This window comes from Podarcis melisellensis (assembly GCF_964234715.1).
Source record: "Podarcis melisellensis genome assembly, chromosome: 2".
Lineage (NCBI taxonomy): Eukaryota > Metazoa > Chordata > Lepidosauria > Squamata > Lacertidae > Podarcis > Podarcis melisellensis.
The window spans coordinates 78,853,429-78,875,616 of record NC_138529.1 but is presented as its reverse complement, the minus strand read 5'-3'; the positions used below and the strand labels follow the sequence as shown (position 1 = coordinate 78,875,616).

The window sequence follows — 22,188 nt, the reverse complement described above, 5'->3', positions numbered from 1 at the left end:
AGTCACATGATTTCCAGTTTTCTTCTATGAAAGTGCACTAAGAGCAACTTTGGACATAGCCCACACACAAGGTCCCCCTATATAAGAAAGGTCACTGTTAGCAGATTGTGCAAATTCTTTGAGGTTGAACCCCACACACTGGCCATTTATAACCTCTGCTTTCAATGGGACCTACAGTGTTTGCATTCCTATTTAGTTACAGATAGGTAGCCGTGTTGGTCTGGCATAGTCAAAACAAAAAAAAATCTTTCCAGTAGCACCTTAAAGACCAACTAAGTTAGTTCTTGGTATGAGCTTTCGTGTGCATGCACACTTCTTCAGATATTCCTATTTAGTTTGAGTAATCCAGATGATGTTATCCTCAAACACCAGTCTTCATGCTTTTCCCCTGTAAATTCAGGTTTACCCAATTATGGGGATAATCTGATAAACTGGGGGGAACTGGGCTCTGAACCACTTCACTTGGGAGTCAAAGATGATTTGTTTCAGTGTTTTTGGGTGGGTGTAACACCTCTGGAGCTCCCCCCCCCCTTGTGCTTGAATGTAAGCATAGGTTTTGTGTAGTAGCTGTGGCAGTTGGTACCGGTATGGCATGTGCGGTTCTGCCCCCAATGCACTTTAACAGCATTACAGTGGTACCTCTGGTTGTGAACAGGATCCGTTCCAGAGCCCCGTTCGCAACATGAGCAGAATGCAACCTGCGTCTGCGCAGGTCACGATTTGCTGCTTCTGCGCACGTCATTTGAGCGTCTGCACATGCGCAATTGGCAAAACCAAGAAGTAACCCGTTCCGTTACTTCTGGGTCGCCACGGGACGTATCCTGAAAGAACGTAGCCTGAAACGAACGTAACAAGACTGTACAAGTTTTCTGCTCAGGTCCAGCTATCTAGGACAGGGGTCAGCAACCTTTTTTAGCTGTGGGCTGGTCCATTGTCCCTCAGACCATGTAGTGGGCCAGACTATATTTTGAAAAAAAAAAATGAACAAATTCCTATGCCCCACAAATAACCCAGAGATTCATTTTAAATAAAAGCACACATTCTACTCATGTAAAAAACACCAGGCAGGCCTCACAAATAACCCAGACATGCGTCTTAAATAAAAGGACACATTCTACTCATGTAAAAACACGCTGATTCCCGGACCGTCCGTGGGCCGGATTGAGAAGGCGATTGGGCCGCATCCGGCCCATAGGCCTTAGGTTGCCTACTCCTGATCTAGGAAGTGTAGATGGATGCTGCTTCTGGAAGGAGGCACTTGATTTATCCAGACCACAACATGTTATCAGATTCTTCCCTGAAATGTTTATGTTTTTATTTTTAAGGAAGCATTTATTTGCTATTCTTGAGAAAGAACAGAGGCACTTCCAGAAAATCTGTTTATTTACCCTGATTTGTTTGCAGGGAGATTTAATGCGCATTCACTAGAGATTTGCTTGTGGGGAGGCGAGATGTGCCAAAAGCAAGCAGGCACGCACTATCCCATACTTTCCAGCGCATTTCTCCCTTACTTTGCTTACTGCAAAAAGTTTGATCTTTCAAGGAAGTGGGTTCGATGCACGAGAGCTCCAAATCAACTTTGATCACACAACTTAGATTTGCCAGTACAATCCCACCTGAAAGTAGGGACAGCCTAGAAGCACCCTTAGACTCAGGCCTAACTTCAGCATCCACCCCCAAGCAAAAACTCAATACAGTAAGCCCACAACTTCCATGGGCAGGGGTTACGTTCTGGGGATCATGCCTAAAGCGGGTGGGATTGCTGAAATCTTTTTTCCCTGGACGCCTGCCCTTTTTTTTTTTTTTGCCAAGTGCATAAAGCTGAATGTGCACAATGTGCCTACGTTGGGGACTTACCGTACACATTTTTTGGTAGTTTATCAAAAACAGGGTAGTAGGCGGCTTTCTCAGTAGCTCATACAGGGGCAGACTTTGGTCATCTTTCATATTATGGTGGCTGTGCGAGGCCAAAATCTGGAGTTCCCAAATGGGATTTTCTCAGATATGGATCTTCTCACCTGAAGGAACATCTCCACCCCCATCGTTTAGCCCGGACACTGAGGTCCAGCTCCAGGGGCTTTCTGGTGGTTCCCTCACTGCGAGAAGTGAGGTTACAGGGAACCAGGCAGAGGGCCTTCTCAGTAGTGGCACCTGCCCTGTGGAACGCCCTCCCAGCAGATGTCAAGGCAATAAGCAACTATTTTACTTTTAAAAGACAGCTGAAGACAGCCCTGTTTAGGGAAGTTTTTAATGTTTGATCTTTTATCTTGTTTTTAATATTCTGTTGGGAGCTTCCCAGAGTGACTGGGGAAACGCAGCCAAATGAGCAGGGTATAAACAATAAATTATTATTATCATCTCAATTTTGCTTGGCGCCCTGTGTGCCTGAATCCAGCGCAGGCTCATTTTTTTACGTTTACCACACCGTTTGCCCTTTTGCTCCGCACCAGGATGAACTCCCAAGGAAAACGTGGCGCTTGGGAGAAAGGAAGCCCAGCGCCCCGGGCCCCAACAAGAGCACTTGGGATCGCAGCAGCGTGTGCAGCTCCCTGCTCCTCGCTGCGCACGGGAATGGAGGGGCAGCTCTTTTTCCTCCTGCCCAGACAAGTGAGGAGAAGCGAGGGAGAAGCCGCTTTCTTGCCCCCCTTGTCAGCCGGGCGGCGGCTCCTCCTGCGGCGGTCCTTCTGGCAACTTTGCCTGAGCGCCGCGTGGCCGAGGCCGGCCTGCAAGCGCAGCGGCGCGTCCGGAAGGCCTCCTGCCTGCTTGCCTGCCCGAGAGGAAGGAGCAAGACGCGCCCGCCAGAGCTCGCAGGGGCGGGACTGGCAGCGGCGGCGGCAGCTCGAGGAACCTTCCCAACCTCGCCGGGCCGGCCTTCCTTCCCGCTGGACGCCATTATGCCAGGTTCGTACGCCCCTCGGAGGAGGGAGAGGACGGCGGGCCGCCGCCAAGTCCCGGCTGCAGGGGGCGCACAGAGCAGGGCGGCAAGGACACCTCGGAGGGCGGGTGTGTGTGTGCCTATCAAAGGAAGCCCCAGGCGCTGCTAGAGGAGACTTTAGCCCCGCTTTTGCATGCACCGGAGCTGAGGTCTCTTCTTACCATTGTGCATCCCGATCTTGTCCGTGGGTGCTGGCTCGCATTTTATTTCCGAGGAAGCGTGCGCGAGGTTGCAGACGTGCAGTGCCTCCGCCCGCTGTGCATGTTCGCTCGGGGCATTTCTCTTCGAGGCTGCGTTTTTAAGCAGCCCGATCTTAGACATGTTTACTCAGAAGTAAGCTCTGCGGAGATCAGCACACGACTGCCTTGCAAGGCGACGGAAGAATGTGCCCTGCACAACTTTGCACCCTCCCTTTGAAAGGCAGCCTTCAGTATGTTGGGAGATGCCTCTCCCGTGGAAGGAAGTTTTTAAACCCGCATTTCTGTTTGTTGTCTTAAGTCTGCAGTCCTACACCCTCTTACCAGCCGCGTCGATCTTAATGGGACTGCACAGTTACGGTTGCTTTTAGACATTGGTTTCCTCGCGGCTGCTGTTTACAAGCTTTGTGTTTTTTAGAATTACTTGATTGTCACCCGCTTTAAAAACGTCGAGTTCTCTTGCTAACAGCATAACATAATGGGCAAGGCAGGGCACTTTTTCAGAGCAGGAGTTTCAAATGATGGAAGTAATTGATGCCAAGTGAGTCAGCTTCTCCGCCTGAGTCATCAGGCCCGTTAACAGAGGCAGCCTCTGTGTGGTACACTGGGCAAGCAAGTAAATACTAATTTAAAAACTTTAATAATATAAAAACCTAATAAGAGCCTGCTGGATCACTGAATCTAGTGATCTAGGCCAGCATCCCACAGTGGCCAACCAGAGTACAGTGGTACCTCGGCTTAAGAATTTAATTCGTTCTGGAGGTCCATTCTTAACCTGAAACTGTTCTTAACCTGAGGTACCAGTTTAGCTAATGGAGCCTTCCACTGCCACCGCGCCACCGCACGATTTCTGTTCTCATCCTGAAGCAAAGTTCTTAACCCGATGTACTATTTCTGGGTTAGCAGAGTCTGTAACCTGAAGCGTCTGTAACCTGAAGCATATGTAACCCTAGGTACCACTGTACTGTGGGAAACCAACAAAATGCATTTGAATACAAGAGCACTCTCCCCTCCTGGGGCTTCTGCCAGCTGGTGTTCAGAAGCATTGCTGCCTTGAACTGTGGCTGCAGAGTATAGCCATCATGACTAGTTGCCATTAATAGTCCTCTCCTGCGTGAATTTGTCTAATTCTCTTTTAAAGTCATTCGACATTTAGAGTGCCACTGGTTTTCCCTAACCCTACTACTGAGGTATCATCTGTTGAGCAGTATGTTGCTTGGTCTCAAGATGCCCAATGAATAATTGCATTATATTATTATATACATATAAAATATATAATATTTTTCCATCTATAAGACACCCCTGTGTATAAGATGTCCCCTATTTTGGGGGACTCCGATTTAAGAAAATGGGGGGGTGGGATGACCTCTGTGTATTCTTGACATTGTTTTAAAGGGAAAAAACCTAGTCTCATACACGGAAAAATACGGTAAATGGGGGGTGGTGGCGGCATTTAAATCAGGAGTAGGCTCTGCACATAATGATGCTGCATATTCATTACTTTTTGCAATGCTGCTTACATGGCCGTTGGTCATCATGCAACTAGAGTGATGCCACTGGTTAAAGCATCAGAATTTCCATTAATAACAACAATAATATTTGACCTGCTAGTCACTTGTCACGCAGATGTACAAAAACACACACACAATAACAGCTACAGGAAGCTTTGGCGAAATTGGTCTTGTAAATAAACACAACAAGATAATTTGGTTGTGTAAGTAAAAGGTTTGATACAGTAACACACGTAACCTCTTATATACATATTAAACAGCAGCTTTTACTGCGAGCCAGGTTAGTATAATAGACTGTAGAAACTACTTTTCCAAAAATAGCTGTGATATTCAAGTTGCTCATGCTAGAAGAATCTGAACATGCGGATGCTTGAGATGGAAACATTTATTTTAGCTCTTGTGTGAAGGTGAGACAAAAGTTAAGCAGACGTAAGATCGCAATGATCAGAGGCAGTGCTTTTGGCCTATACAGAAATCGTTTGCTGATTCTGCTACCCTGTATAGTCTTTATTTCTAAATGCTGACCTTCAGATACACTATTTTCTTGAACTAATGCCTGCGTGTTTCACATGGCTGGTTGCTTGACCTTTCACTTAGAAGGCATCACTTCAAATCCAGCTTAGATCATTGGAGACTGAAACTTATCAGCATCTGCCGGCTGTTCCCTGATGCGAAGCAATTGTGGAGCATTTGAACTGTATCTCCAAGAACAGATGTCTGCTCTTTAGCTGCCTCACACCCCACCAACCCCTGAGTTGGGAAGCCAAGGAGTCAATGAAAGTTGGGAAGCTAGCTTGCACCTCTATGAATTCCCTCAGGTGTTTACCCCTCAACACTTACCCTTCAGGGCCTCCAACCTTTTTGGATTTGGGGGCATATTTGGAAACCTGAAAAACTTGTGAACACCACAAAAAAAAGTTTCACAGAAGGAAAGCTGGTGATGCTCAGATCCCCCCTACCAACACACACACACACGACCAAAAAAGCAGGCAACACTCCAACCAAACAAGATGCTTTAAAAGTTGATACCAGCATCTTGAATGGAAACCAGTTCCTAAGTCAGGCAAGATAGAGATAGCCATTCCCCACTGTTTGCCTCCAGTGTCTGGATATCTGAGACAACACCCAAAAAATATGCAGACAGGACATAAATGAGGCAAAACAAAAACAAAAAAAGAGTGCTCTCCAAATCTATATCTGGAAAACCTCCTGATTTTTAATGGCTTTGTAACATCTTACTTTCATAAAATGATCTCCTCTTTATGTTTGGCTGCCAGCAGCAATAAAATCCTCAGTCTGTTTGCAGAATCTGCACCAAACTATGGATTTGGTTGATTCTTTCCAAGAACAGAATGAATGGAAGTGGGGAGAAAGCATTAAACCATCTGCAGTTATCATAATGACCTGGTCATTCAGCAATCATTGTTAGTGCTATAATTGCCTGCTTTGTGGGAAGAGTAATCTTCTCTCATTTTATGATCTGCCTGAAGGCCAAAATGATGAGCATTTTGCTTTGTTAGCATTGCTTGTTGTTTGGTGTACTAAAATAGTTGCATTATTGTTTTCTGTATTGCTGAATTGCTTTGACGATGTAAACTGTGGGGATGTGGTTTGTTTTGGGATAGGCTTTTGGGTTAAATGTTGAATGAGCTCTTTGCATGTGTTTTTTTTAAAAATTGTGTGTGGCAATACTGCAGTTATTTAGTGTAATGTTAACACATGCCAAATATAACTATGCCATGTTTACACGTGCCAAACATAAATGTGTTTATGGTAATATACATACAATATATATCTCCAGTTTGCCATAATTGGCCAAGGAAAGTGCTAAGCATTAAGGGTGGAGAGTGCAAGCCTTGGAAACAGTGGACTCAGCTATACAACTGCAAATAAAATATTTTAAATGTGTTGTAAAGTGCAATATACAAATGTGACACTAGATGGCGACAGTGAGCTATGCCAAATTCAATGTATTTTTCAAAACATTTTTTAAAAAAACCATTTCCACAGCATTTTCTTTATATGTATGTAGATTCCACCAGAGTGTGTATCTTTAAGAGCTCCAAGGTGATGACAACAGGGGCAATGTTTGCATGTAGCACTAAGGCAAACCATGGCTTAGCATGAACCTACTGGTACCAACTTTGCTTTTCTCTGGGTCCTCTTAGCACCCATAGAAGCTAAGCCAAGGTTTCACTTGGTGTGTCCTCGGTGCTCTGTCCTCTTTAACCAAGAAGAAAACTTGGCTACAGATTGTGGTTAAGGAGTAATGAGTTTAACCATGATACAGTGGTACCTCGGGTTACATACTCTTCAGGTTACAGGCTCTGCTAACCCAGAAATAGTACCTTGGGTTAAGAACTTGGCTTCAGGATGAAAACAGAAATCGTGCTCCGGCAGCGCGGTGGCAGCAGGAGGCCCCATTAGCTAAAGTGGTGCTTCAGGTTAAGAACAGTTTCAGGTTAAGGGTGGACCTCCAGAATGAATTACATTCTTAACCCGGGGTACCACTGTACTGTGTTCAGGCAACACTCTAAGCCAGACCTTGGCTTTGTGGAGTTTAGGAACAAAGTGGATGCAAGCTCTTCCCTGGGAGAGTGCATGTTCATTCAGTCCTGGGAAGCCATAGTTACTGTGACTTGCGGTGTGACAGGTCCTTGTGCAGCACTAGTGACCTCGGCATTCCCTGGGCTCACTGCTGGCATTTTACTCCCTGGAGCCTGCAGCAGACGGGAGAATAAGACAAGTGAATAAAGCATTGAACATTGACAATTGGTAAGGCTGCTGCAGGACAAAACTCAGGTCTGTAGCTAGCAATTCTGTAAGCATTCCTCAAGCATGGAAAATACTGGACTGTATACGTCTCTCCAGTGCAATGAAACACTGGGATTTCTTCCTGCCTTGGATTTCTTTCCTCATCATTTTTATAGGCTGTTTTCTTTTTCTCTGATAAATAAATACCAGTGCCTTAAAAAAAATTATGTCAGTCAAGTTTTATTGAAATACGTCTAGTCTACCTTGCATATCTGTTTCCACGGTGGAGTCCAAGATAAGGCTGAATTCATTTCAGCATCTAGCGATTTCAGAGTCTGTGATCTTCTATGGTTACAGCTTCATGAGGGAATAAAGCCAGAGCTGGATTAAAAGATTACGGGCTGGATATTTTCAAAAACTCATTTTGTTAATGGTGATAGAGCAGTTGTCAAAGAAAAAAAATGAAATAGTTGATCTACAATGATTTTTAACAACAACACATTTTTATTTAGCTGTTGGCACATACAATAGGCAAAAACAGTACAATGGGAGTCCTATTTACAATTTGAGATTCTGCATTCTGTGCGCTCCTAAATAATAAGAGACTGATTAGAAATCTTCCAAGTGTTAGGCATGCCATTGTTTGCAAATTGTCTTGTGTGTTGTGATGTATTCAGATAAAGTCAGTGACAAAACTTGATTTTAATGCAGTAATTGACACCCTCAGAGCTATTTCTGAAGGAACTGTGAAAGGTCCAGGAGCACACTTGATGGGACTGGGGTGTGTTTAGTCGACACATCCAAATTCTGTACTTTGGAAGGTAGAGTTCCTTGGAAGTTTGCAACAGGAAGATCAGGAATGGTGGACAGAGCAAGTGCTCACAGCACTTTTTCCGGATTCTGTATGTGTCCACTGGCCTGAAAAGGCTAGTTACCCCTACCATACATTTATCGTGATGCTTCAAGGTTAAGGTTAACACATTTTAATTGCATGTAAGGATTTTGAGCAGACGGAACTCATAGAAAGGTAGCGTAGTGGGAACTTGCCCCTTTACATAATGCTGCCTTGCATTTGCCGTTGATTGAAGAAAATAAAAAGGAGCCTTGCCTAAAATCCCAGAGAAGCTTACATTGCCTAATTATGTGTGCTGCATAAAATACAAGATTTGTATGGGTCAGCACAAAGCAGATAATAACAGTTGTTTGGAGGCATAATTTAAAGAGCTGCAGTTGTAGGCAGAATTCCAGTTTACTGAAATACATTTTTTAAAAAAGAGAGAGGCTTAACTGATGTAAACTCTCTTCGCTGCTAATATGCTCTTGTATGTTGTTGCATATGTGACTTGTAGCAGAAGACATTGGAGAGAGCCAAGAGAGGGAAGCCAGCCTGAGCTCGCCTTGCTTTCCTGTTCATTCACAGCACTTAGACTACATACACACCACATATTTAAAGCACATCCCCCCCCCAAAAAAGAATCCCAAGAATGGCAGTGTAGCCAGCACCCTTAACAAACCACAGTTCCCAGGATTCTTTGAAAGAGGGAATGTGCGTTAAATGTGTTTTAACTTTGTGGTATGTATGTAGCCTTAGACACAAGTTCTACCTCTACAATTGGGACATTCTCACAGGTAAACCTTGGAACTAGAGAACTCCAGACTCTTAAGAGTACCTTGGCCTCGATTTCTTAATCAGCACAGCAAACATCTTAGGGAACTTAGGGTGGCGTCAAAAGAAGTTTGTGATATGGCAGGAGTTTCATTTTTAAAACCTCACTGGGTGCCCAAGGCAAGGAAATTATATGAATTTGATGTCTAATTTTCTTGACGTATACTGTGAGGAGTTCATATGGAAGGACAGTCGGGTCATGTCATGTGAAGCCTCTTTCAAAGACATTTCAATCATCATGTTAGGAAGTTTCCGACGGGGAGAATCAGGTGTTCTTGGTTTTCTGAAATGGTACTGTACACTTTGACATACAGAAGGAAAAAAGGCTGTTCCCTGTCTCCAGAAGTGTACAGTCTAGGGGTGGGTCTACACATGGGGGGGGGACGCTAAAAATGAATCATAAATTGTTATAAGAAAAGAAAAAAAACACTATGTAAAAACACACTCTACAGCGTCTGTTTATAACGCATTCAAAATACTGTTTTTTGAATAATGTAGCTGAGTCCTAGGTTTCAAAGTGGGCAAGGGGTGAGGGGACAGCATAGGAAGGAGATGACTAATTTGCAAGCCACTGCTAATTTCACCCTGGGGACAGAATATAGTTGTGGGAAATGTTATCCTATGTGAAACAACTCTAATCATTAATATGCTGTGTTGTCACCATCTCTATGTTTGTCTTCGGTTTCTCCGTATCCCCATCCATGTATTCTCAGTACATCTTTCAAAACATAGTTCTTGACTTGACTTCCGCCCTCTTCAATCTTCCTTTCTCATCGCATCTTGTAACAAAAGAAGACTATATAACATCTCAACTGGAAAAGAATTTTAGCAGACAGTATAATGAAGCACATGGATTTTATTGAGGTGCATTGAGACAATGCAGAAAAAGATGCTTCGCTTGCCATTTGAACCATTAATTTTATGGGGTGAATGGTAACAGTCTTCTGGAAATCCAGTTGATACTTATGGAATTGCAAAAGTTGTGCAATGCCAGTAGAAAGCTTTTCTTTTTTTTCGTTTTAATGGGAATGACTCAGGCTCTCAAAAAGCCTTTGCTTATTACAATAATCATGGGAGGTTTTTATGAATATTTCTGGGGGAATATCACATTATTTAAAAAGAGAGGACAGAATCTGAAGGCAATGAAAGGTTTAAAGCTGAACAGCAAAATCACCCTCTTTTAAGGCCATCCCGCTGTTTTTATAGCAGAATCTCTGGATTTTGAAGCACTGATTAGCAAACAAATCCCATGCTCGGCTATGCAGCAATAAAAATACAGCAATTGAAATTGTTCTGAGGTCAGGTTAGACTGCACAGTTTCCCTTTTAGTGGCTAGGATTTGAAGGCAGATATAAAAATTGAGCATTCCAACTTTAAAAAAATGCATTTTTTACTGAGGCCTGTTCAGATGTAATATTGCCCAATCTCCTAAACATGTATAGGAGATCAGGAGCTCCCCAACTCTGTTCTGTTATTTCTCTGCTGAGCTTGTCTGCATCTTCCCTCTCCCTCTCTGTGTTCCTCTGTATCTTTTCATTTTCAAAGGTAACAAGGCTTATATGCAGCTTTGTTTTCTAACCATTAGCTCAGCCCAGGCACCCCCAAACTTGGCCCTCCAGATGTTTTGGGACTACAACTCCCATCATCCCTAGCTAACAGGACCAGTGGTCAGGGATGATGGGAATTGTAGTCCCAAAACATCTGGAGGGCCAGGTTTGGGGATGCCTGGCTCAGCCCCCTGCAAACTCACTTCTGATCATGGTTGCAAAACTGCAACTGTGATGCTGACCATGGTTGGCTCTGAAAAGAAAAGGAAGAGGTGAGTTCACACATAGAGTCCAGGAACGTGAGGAACACATGAGACCACAAGCAGGATGGGAGAGTAGCTTGCAGTGCAGTGGGAGGGCTGCTATGTTGAAATTTAAACCACTTGGAAATGACTCGCTACACACACACGCGGTCTTGGTGGGCTGTCACTGATGAGACCTCGTGGCTTGTTGGTTTTATCTGAGATCTTGTACTACGCAACATGTAAAGATTGCATTGTATGTGAAATGCACCCTATGAATGCTCAGTATTTGTATTATTATTATTATATTCATGAATGTCAGCCGCTCGTAATGGTTCCTGAGAGCATTTATGGCGCTCCCAGGATGTTCCTGAAGCTCATGTCCTAGTGCGAAACATTTGGTAGCTGATGTGAATTATATGGCACTTCCATCCAGTTCGTCTTTGTGGAACGAGGGGCCTGTTTTTAAATGTATTGCTTTTGTTTTGTAGATCCGACTTACTGTGATCGTTTACGGCAGGACATGGCATTCCTAACGAGCAACGGCAGGCTGAGCGAGCAGCTGGTTGACAAAATTATCCTTCAGCTGAACAGAGTTTACCCTCAAATTCTTACCAATAAAGAAGCAGAAAAGGTAATTGAAGGAATCCCACCTACGGTGTTTCTTTGCTATTGCTGTAGCTCATTTGACCCAGGATTAGGATTGCTGGTTTTTTAAATGCAAAACTTCTGGTAGCTCATTGAGACTAGGGGTGGTGGCACCCAGGAGAGCCAAAGGCAGCTCTGGGGACTGAAAATGGGAACCGGAGAAAAAACTATTTGTTCAGCTAAGGTATACAGCAATTGAGCTTCCTTAAATTCCTCTCCGCACATGATATCAGCCCTTCCCCGCTCTTCAACGTTCCTCTTAACACAAACCACACCAAAACTGTGGACCTGATAAATTCAAGCAGATAAGAAAATGAGCCAAATTTAGACTCCACATGTGAAGTGTACGCTTGAAACACAGAAAACACTTCTCAGATGACTGTACTATACATTTAAAGCAGTATCATACAGCCACAATTTCCCTCAAAGAATCTTGGGAACTGTAGTTTGTTGCTGAAAATTGTTAGATGACCACCGTTCCCTTCACAGAACTACAACTGCTAGCACATTTGTGAAGCTAAACAAGAGTCCAGTATGGTTTCAAATTGGATGGGGGATCGCGTGTTAAGATTCCTGCATTGCAGTGGGTTGGACTAGATGATCCTCGGCATCCCTTCCAACTCTATGATTCTATGAAGTCTCAGAGTGATTTAACACATTCTCTTTTGCCAGGGAAGTTGGGAAATGGCAGCTTTTCTTAATCAGTAAAGCCATTGCAGAGAATTCTAAATGCTAGCACCCCTTCTTTATCATCTGTAGAAATCAATCAAAGGGGAGTCCAGTTAAATCTAAGCAGGCTTACTCCCAAGTAAGTGTGTATAGGATTATACCCTCTTATAGCTTAGGCACACCAACCCTGATGGCCAGTGAGTGAACCTATGCAGATAATTGCATAGCACTCCCTCTCATGTGCACACACACACACACACACACACACACACACACACACACACACACCCCTGAGCAGAGAAAAACCCCACACATCTGTTTAATTCTGGTTGTTTAAAACCAGTTCCAACAGCAAGGTCTTACAATACCACTTAGACACTTAAGTGATTAAGTGGTATAAAAATAGATGCAATAATTTAGGTTTTTAAAAATAGAGAATCCTTCTGAGATCAGCTCCTTGGCAAAATGCAGTGGCAAATGAGGAGAGAGGAATGAGCAAACTGCTTTCTCCCCTGGTTCTTCTCAGAGTTTCTTAGAATAAGCTGAATGGTTCCAACCGTCTCCCATTTGGCAAATAGCTTGGCTAATTCTAAGCATCTCTGCGCTAAACTGGGCCCATCAGTTGCAATAAGGTCCGATTGCTGCACCAGCTACCTTCTAGCCTCCTTTCTTCCACTTTGTTTATGGGGGTGGCGGCAGCAGCAGCAGCTGTGGCTCCAGCTCTGTTGGTGAGGAGGTCTCCCTCTCCTCCCTGCTCGCTGGCACTTGCACTGCTAAGCCAAGTTCCAGAAGAACTTGGAAATATCATTTCTCCGCTGCTCCAGAAAAAAATTACTGCATTCCTCGCACTTCACAGGCTGTTGTGGTTCCTTCCTCCCATGAGTGGAACTGGAACTGAGGGTCAGGTGGGGGTTAAGGAGAGAAATGTGAGTTTTTCTTTCGTTTGAATTAAAATCTGAATGAGGGAAGATCTCAAGAGGGCTCTGTGTTGTAATGCTTGTCTCTTGTTTGAGGAGAGAGTTAACGAGTAGCTGCAATCTGCAGTCCAAGGAGTGATGAAGCCCAGGGACATCCGTAAATAGGTAGGGAATTTTATGCAGAAGGTGGAAAATGGCACCCACTTCCTAGATCCCTATTATAATACCTTAAGCTAAAGTTGTTTTGTCAAGACAAACCATAAACGTTTATGTAAGCAAGCCCCAGGTCTCAAAATGCTGTGATCGTACACCCACAGCGTTTGAACTCTTCTTCTGAAATTACAGTAAACATTTCCATGTGTTCATTCATATTCATGAGGCAGTGTAGTCCTCTATTTGCAATCCAAACATCCCGTTAGGAACAGAATTTTGTCTGTCTCACCAGATTCAATTATCTCTTTTTGCATTCACAGACAAGTACGCATTTTCACACTAAGGAAATAACTATTGGATTCCTAAGAAAAAGTGTGCCACTGTAAAGACAGATAAATCTTTTCCCCACTGCCTAATGCGAATACTTATGACTGACGACGCTGTGATCTTAGATTCTTATTTCTGAGCAGGTGCAATTTGTGGCTGGTTAGGCCAATCTCTGTATCTGGGAATTTCTGCTAAAGAGGCAGGAATGTGTAGCATGTGGCATTGATCAAGATCACCAAAAAGTTCTGGTACCCAAACTGGAATTAAGGAAATGGCTGAACTGTGCCATAGATCAGTATACATCAAGTCCATGGAACATCCTTATGCATATGCTCGGCAGCAGAATTCTTCTGAATACCAATCTTGGCACTATCTGACTGGCCATTGTGGAAATGAGATGCGGCCCTTGATTTAATCCAGTGGGGCTCTTCATAGGCAGCTGTTGACTTGCTGGGAACTGGAATTGGTAAGAACATAAAAAATGAACACAAGAGCCCTGCTAGATCAGGCCAGTGACCCACCTTGTCCAGTGTCCTGTTTTCACAGTGGTCAACAAGCAAGACATGAGCACAGCAACATTCTCCCCTTCTGCATTTTCCCAGCAACTGGTATTCAGAAGCATTACTGCACCCAGCAGTACAGGTAAGGCATAGCCCTCAGGCTTAGTAGCCATGGGTAGTCTTACCCTTCATGGATTTGTCTGATGTCAAGCGTCAGAGGATCCAAATCCCATGGGAGGTTGCCTCTAACGGATAAGACAAGGAAGTTCTTGCCAATTGCCTTTTATTCAATGTTCACAGACAGAGGTTTAGAAAGGCAGCCTCTTAGAATAATGGTGTAAATCTCCCCTCCCCTTCTCTCCCACTTCCTTATGCGCCATCTCTTCTGCGGTTGGCACCGAGGGCCCTTTGCTTCTGAGTCCTTTGCTCTCCTATTTTTAAGGCTCGCCAGTTCTAGGAGATGGTGGGTCTGGAATGCTTTCTAGTGATGACGTGTCAGCCAGCTGCTCTGGCTCTGCCGCCTCCTCCTCTCCCATTATTTCCCAACTTTCCCCCTCATCTTCCTCTGAGCTGTGATCTCCCTCAAACCCCTGTTGTAATTCTGAACTGCCTTCTTCTCCGGAAGGATCAGGCTGGGGAGACGGTCTTCACCATTCCTTCTCTGAACATCTGACCTCTGATCCTCTTCTAAAGCTTATTTGTATATTATTTATATTATTTATACGCCACCCTTTGCACAAGCCACATACAACAAAGACCGATGAGATTAAAATAATATCTAAAATATTCATATGTGATTTCACTTTAGTGCTGAACGTATAGCCTTTTAGATCTTCTGCAAATAGTAGAAAGACAGACACCGCTGCTTGTTTGTCCTATTGTGTACAATGGAGAAAGTGTGTTATTTATTCTCCTTTGGAATAGCTAACTCTCTTGACATAGAAGCACCATAAACATTCGTGATAGAATCTTGCACTCTGCTATAAAGAACTTTTAAACAAAAATATAAAGCTACATTTGTATTCTTTCACATACCATCGAAGGGAGGCAGAGGTTGCTTTAACATTGGTGTTTGTTTGTTTTTTACATCCTTGCTAATAAATGCGTTCCCACCCTCCCTGCAGTTCCGAAATCCCAAAGCTTCTCTTCATAGTCGGCTGTCAAACCTTCTAGCCCACTTGCAGAAGGAAGGCGACAAACCCTGTCAAGAATTTTACCGTGCTTTGCAGATCAATGCTGAACAGCTGTATAACAACTTGCCAAGCAGAAGAATTCTAAGTAAGTCGGATTGCTAACAGATTTCTTTGGGTGCCCTGTTACAATGCTGCCTCTTCAGGGACTAAATGGAACTTTCTGTGTGCTGTTTCTTAGATATACCTAAAAGCTGACCAAATTATATGTGGCAGACAAATGCTTATTTATAGCTGCTGCAGCTGTACTTGCACACCAATCTGGCAATTTTGAATCTTTGTTTTATATATGAATAATAAATCTGGCAGCTTTGCAACCTTTTCAGATATTTTGTGTTCCCTTTATGAGCTGCAAAGGCTGGATTCCGGACTAAAAAGTGGTGTTGTTGCCCAGAAAAAGCGATTCAGTGCTTGGCTTGAAGTGTTTTTATTCTATCCAGGGTCTTTCTCCCACTTTTGCACAGGATCAATGTGAGATTATTTTGAGTCCAGGTTGTTTTTCTATGTAGTCAGCTCAAAACTTCAGTGGCCAACTTTTCTTCCACAAGGGATATCTCCAAGGTCCAGGCTTTTGTTTTCTGTTAATATTTATTTTAAAGGCAAATGTAGCTACGTAAATAATCAGCCAGTCATATAATCAACTGAGGTTGACATCATTTCCCAATAACTTTCAGGGGGATTTCTGTTTTTACCCAGCTTGGTAGCCAGAACCAGAACATTAGAACCTGGTGGGCCACTGTGAGAACAGCAGGCCGGACTAGACAGGCTTTTGGTGTGACCTGACAGGGTTCTGTTGTTCTTAACTGTCTGCCTACAACCTCTGTGTCTCTGTGTCTCTGTCTCATGCTAGGATCCTAGCATGCAGGAGTGGAAAGTCTTCAACCCTTTGTTTCCCCTTGTGGCCCTGATCCAGTTAGAGGCTCCCGTCCCTGCAGCTGCATTTTAAAAAGTCCCCGTTCTGTGGTACCTTTACTTCAGGGCAGATTACTGTGGAGGGCAAAGAGCTGAAGCCCCTGTAGACCCCTGTGGCGGCGTTCCTATGTGTGGTGGGGGCATGCTGACAATTTGTGAAAAAACACCCAACCTCCAAGGACACTGCTGTCATGCAGTGACCGGGAAGCACCCTCCCCTCCTTTTTAGGGTAGTTGGGGTTGCCAGCCTGCTGGAAAGCAAGGCCAAGGCCTACAAAAAGCCCTGTCCTCTTCCATGTGGGGCCAGAGGCATTCTGGGAAAAGGAATAGGGCAGGCCCAAGTTAATCATAACAAAAAAATGGGGCAGAGGGCCTTCAGCAGGCATAAAAGAAAGGGGCATGGGGTGTCATCATTATCATTATTTATTCAATTTATATACTGTACTGCCCTATACCGGGAGGTCTTGATTTACTGATCCCCCACCCAAGTGTATTCTATTAGCCCCAACCACCACAGTCAGTGACCAGGTAAGGTGGGAGGGATAGTCAGGCAGCATCTGGAGACACACAGATTTTCTACACCTGCTCTAAAGAATGTCTTTAAAAAATAAATAAATTCACAGAATGGTGCAGGCAAAGTGAACAAGCACTATCATGGTCTCATTTGGACTCAGCACTAAACCATGGGTTAGCATCAGAAGAATAAAGCTTTGCCTTGCGTGCTCCCCCTCCTTTCTCCTTATCTCCATAGCTGTAAGGAGGAATTTGGAAATTTTCACTTCAGCTTGCTTTGTCATCCAAACTATGGTGAAACGTAGTGATGGCTTGTTGAAGCAAACTAACTTCAAACCATAGTTTATAAAGCAGGCTTGTTTCATCTAACCATAGTTAAGATTCGCCACAGTTTAGCATGTCCATAAATAGAACCATAAACTGGGTAATCCAAAATGGAAGTAGAAACTTCTAATCTCAAGCTGCACCATTGGAGTGGGGAGGAATATGTGATCCCAAGGTTTGTGGAGATTTGTTCTCACAATGCTAAGCCATGGTTTAGTGTTAGATCTGAATGAAGCCAGTATCTACCATCCAGTTGGTGCCCTTTCCTCTTGTGCAGCCACATACTACATTGTACCAGCTCCCCTCTCCTGTGGTGATTAAGACAAAACATGAATCAAATAGACTTAGTTCCTGGAATACCTCTTTAGCTAAAATGTCATCAAGGTTAGCAGTACCAGGTTGCTCTACCAGAAAGGCAGTGGGGGAGTATAGGAACCAATCCTTACTATATTATGTCCCTATGTACTGGGTTACATGGAAATAATTTTCAGTTGTACAGAAGAGCGCATAACACTTGTATAGACAGCAAGAAAATAACAACATTCTGGGGCTGCTCTTTCTTTCTCCTGCACTGAGACATGCTGAATGTGTTCAGAGCTGGATTTAATAATAATATTTGTATTCTGTCCCTTCTCCAAGGAATTCAGATCAGCAACAACAACTGTAAGGCAGGCAAGATTGAGAGAAAGGGAGAGAGGGAGAGAGAGAGACTTGCCCAAGGCTATCCAGTGAGCCCAGGGCCATTCTACACATTTCGTGGCAGCAAACTCAGGTTTGTGATGTTAGGTGTAAGCGTTAAGAGGGAGCTGCAGCCAGTCTTGGCTGCCTTTTATATGCATATCTGCACAGTACCTTCATTTTCCAAACATACTTTGTCCCCTTCATTTTAAGTAATAATAATAATAATAATAATAATAATAATAATAATAATAATAATAATTTATTATTTGTACCCCGCCCATCTGGCTGGGTTTCCCCAGCCACTCTGGGCGGCTTCCAACAGAAATGAAAAATACACTAAAATGTCACATATTAAAAACTTCCCTGAACAGGGCTGCCTTCAGATGTCTTCTGAATGTCAGGTAGTTGTCCATCGCCTTGACATCCGGTGGGAGGGCATTCCACAGGGCGGGCGCCACCACCGAGAAGGCCCTCTGCCTGGTTCCCTGCAACTTGGCCTCTCGCAGGGAGGGAACCGCCAGAAGGCCCTCGGAGCTGGACCTCAGTGTCCGGGCAGAACGATGGGGGAGGAGACGCTCCTTCAGATATACTGGACCGAGGCCATTTAGGGCTTTAAAGGTCAGCACCAACACTTTGAATTGTGCTCGGAAACGTACTGGGAGCCAATGTAGGTCTTTCAAGACCGGTGTTATATGGTCTCGGCGGCCGCTCCCAGTCACCAGTCTAGCTGCCGCATTCTGGATTAGTTGTAGTTTCCGGGTCACCTTCAAAGGTAGCCCCACGTAGAGCGCATTGCAGTAGTCCAAGCGGGAGATAACCAGAGCATGTACCACTCTGGCAAGACAGTCCGCAGGCAGATAGGGTCTCAGCCTACGTACCAGATGGAGCTGGTAAACAGCTGCCCTGGATACAGATTTGACCTGTGCCTCCATGGACAGCTGTGAGTCCAAAATGACTCCCAGGCTGCGCACCTGGTCCTGCAGGGGCACAGTTACCCCATTCAGGACCAGGGAATCCTCCACACCTGCCCGCCTCCTGTCCCCCAAAAACAGTACTTCTGTCTTGTCAGGATTCAACCTCAATCTGTTAGCCGCCATCCATCCTCCAACCGCTTCCAGACACTCACACAGGACCTTTACCGCCTTCACTGGTTCTGATTTAAAAGAGAGGTAGAGCTGGGTATCATCTGCATACTGATGAACACCCAGCCCAAACCTCCTGATGATCCCTCCCAGCGGCTGCATGTAGATGTTGAAAAGCATGGGGGAGAGGACAGAACCCTGAGGCACCTTAGGTTTATGCCTAAGAATTTAACAGAAGAGGCATCTTTGAACAGAAAGTTGAAGCTGGTCTTCCCCTGTGCCAGCCCAGCTCCTTAGCCATTGACACCAGACATGGAGGACAAAGGAATTCTGGAAAGTCATGCCAGAATTATGATGCCTTTCTTGTGGAAGTTTCACTCAGGTTGTGGAGACTGGCTTTTCCTGTTTTTGCAACTCTGTTTACACTGCAGCCCTCCAGATGTTGTTGGACTCCAACTCCCATCATTCCCGACCAGCATGGCCAATGCAAAGGGATGATGGGAGTTGTAGTCTAACAACATCTGGAGAGTTAAAGGCTGGCCACCCCTCTGATAAAGCACTTTGTACTGTGATGGTGCTATAAGTCTGCAATCGTATCCACAATTACCTGGGAACAAACCTCATTGAGCTGAGTGGAACTTACTTCCAAGTCAGCCTGCATAGGATTGGGCAGTTAAGGTGAAGACCTACGCACATTTACTTGGGAGTAAGGGCTTATCCACACTTAACCTTTACCCTGCACATTCTAGCAACTGGTCCATGCTTTTAAAGCTCCATGTCAGAGCACTCCCCACCCCCCAGCAGAAAAACCCACCCTTTATAGCTGAAGCACAACAGATAACAATTCAGGTTTTCTTTAAAGCACCTGGAAAATGTGGATGAAAGGGAAATGTGGATAAGCCCCAAGTCTCACAGACCTGAGTGAAACTTCCTTCTATGTGGACATACATAGGATTGCACTGTGCATGAAATTGAACCGCATTATCACGGGGAGAAATCAGTCATTGGCTTTGACACTGGTGGCTATAAAATACCTAGTTATGTTCACTTAATATATTTCTTTGTGTCATGGGAAAGATTAATTCAGGAGCTGACAATGTATTTAGCACCAAGGGCCCATATTAGAAATATATCACGGACTGGATGGTGTCAGCTAATCTGAATCTTTGACTCAATACATTAGCAACCCAGTTTGCAAATTGAAGACCATGGTTGACAGCTAATGGGCATATTTCTTCAGCGATAGCCTTTGTGCCAATTACACATTGCTGAACTAGCCAGAAGTTAACTGTCTTCAAAAGCCGGCATATTTTCCAGAACTCTGCTTTTCTGACTTTCAGAAACCATGTAGTACTGGAAACCTTTAGCCTCTGTGAGAACACAAACATTAATTGATTCCATCTGAAGCTGAGGGGCAGCATGTTCAAGTAAGAAGGTGAAAAGAGCAGTCACAACAGATACTTTTGGCTATGTTTAAAGGTGAAGTAGCTTCATTCCAAACTTGAGTTCTAGGCCATTTTCCACTTGTGTCAAATAAACCTTTTGCATGATGCTTTCCAGCAAGCAATATGCTACACTGCAGCTGTGTGCAATGAAACCGCAGAGGACTTCATCCCAGTTGCAAAATGCCTTCAAGTTTGAAGGAGACAATTCACAACTGCAAAGTCCAGTGTTCCTCAAACATGAGTCTCCAGCTGTTGTTAGATTACAGCTCCCATCAGCCCTAGCTAGCAAGACCAGTGGTCAGGGATGATGGGAGTTGTAGTCCAACAACAGCTGGAGACCCAAGTTTGAGGAACACTGGATCCCTTCCCACCAGCCATTTTCCCTCTATTACTATTTCCGCATGCACACTCATAACTGCATTTTACCCGTGCTAGTATTGTAGCATTCCGGACTCGTGCTTACCTGGCCAACTTGGGTCTGGGAAAATGCATGGGAAAAGAAGTAGGAGGGAAGAGGAGTTTACGGGGAAAGTGACGGGTGTTTAAACAAATGTTTGAGAGATGCACAAATTGCACGTTCCAGCTACATTCAAACCAGTGTATTATCAAATGGTGCCAGGAAAATGCTTAACAGTTTGAGAGAAAATGAAAAACACAGGTTTGCTCAAGATTCTTCTAAACACAGGCATTTATCCCGCTATGCATCTTCTACACTTGATGTGCACATAAACTTTTGAGATGTCTGCATTGCACATGAGCTGGGTGAAAGTGGAATGAGAAATCAGCGCTCGCTTTATTGCAGCTAAATTAATCTTTGTCGTGCAAAGCAACCTGCTTCACCAGATGTTCCTGATGTTGGCTGAAAAGTGTGCTTGAAAGCGTTTTTCAGAAATTGGCAGGGTGGGAACCACGTGGCAGGCTGGTGCGCAGCACTCCAGTGCTTCTACTGAGAGCAGCATGAAGGTTGATCTGCAGGTGCAACTAAGGAGAAAAAGTCCTTGGAAAATACCACAAGTTGTCAATTGACTGTAAGGAGCACAAAGATTTGAGTGACCTTGGAAGACAACAATTCTTGGCTTAAACAATGGCATTGCCTGTAATTAAAACTTATTTAGCGTGGAAATAAAAAATAGATAGGTGGTTTAATACTTGGCCTATCATGAAAGTTCTCTACCACCCCACTTTTAAATGTTGTTTATTCGCCAACTTTGTACAGTATATGACACACACAAAGATGATAAGTTGGTTGCCTTTGGCCCTACGCTTGCAAACCAACCTACACAAATGTTTAAGCTGACATATTTTACCACTGCCTTTTGTTCATATGTCAATGGCCCTAATTATGCCAGTAGGATTCAGAGACCCCTGCGATTCATCACCCAATGAGAAGATCAATAGTAGCTGACATTATTGAGCTTTCCCGAGAATGCACAGCCACAGGGGGTATATTGGTTGTGATCTAGATGCACTTTTAGCCTGCCCAGAATCTGATGTGAATGGAGTGTCTCCCTAGAATACTCCTCTGTCTTCAGTATTCCTCTGCCGCATAGAGGGGTGCTATGTCAGCTGTGCAGGAGTCCCTTGGTAGACAAGCCTGTGTGCAATGGGCTCCCACGGGGTAGAATGGGTTGTTCAGTTTCAAGTGAGTTAGAGGGGGGGCAGGACCCATGGGCGCCTTTTACAACCGCCCCCTTAGCTGCTCCTTCAAAAACAGCATTATTTGGCTAAAAGTGGAGGGAATCAGGGAGAGCATGGGTTGCGGGTGTCATTAAGGTAAGGTTACCAGATGTCCCCGTTTCCCAGGGACAGTCCCCGGATTTACAAATCAGTCCCCTGACAAAATCCATATATTTAATAGAAAGTAGAATAGTGTCATTGAAAAAAATCTGGTAACCTTACATTAAGGTCACCCCCACTCCTGTCATAATTTGAACACTAACGTCACATAAAGTTGGGATGGGGGAATTAGCAGCCAT

The 22,188-nt window shown here is 44.3% G+C and overlaps 1 protein-coding gene across 3 annotated transcripts in view; it reads left to right on the top strand.

Annotated features, from left to right (window-relative positions):
- CARD19 (caspase recruitment domain family member 19) overlaps positions 1-22,188 on the top strand; it is a 31,903-nt gene that overhangs the window by 4,424 nt on the left and 5,291 nt on the right. For 2 of the 3 annotated variants that reach the window (XM_081898362.1, XM_081898363.1), the window contains exons 2-3: positions 11,344-11,486; positions 15,191-15,344. In XM_081898362.1, the coding sequence (XP_081754488.1) occupies positions 11,344-11,486; positions 15,191-15,344 (297 nt within the window). Of the gene's footprint in view, positions 1-11,343; positions 11,487-15,190; positions 15,345-17,643; positions 17,777-22,188 lie in introns of all 3 variants that reach the window. The other variant, XR_014165043.1, reaches the window with a different exon arrangement.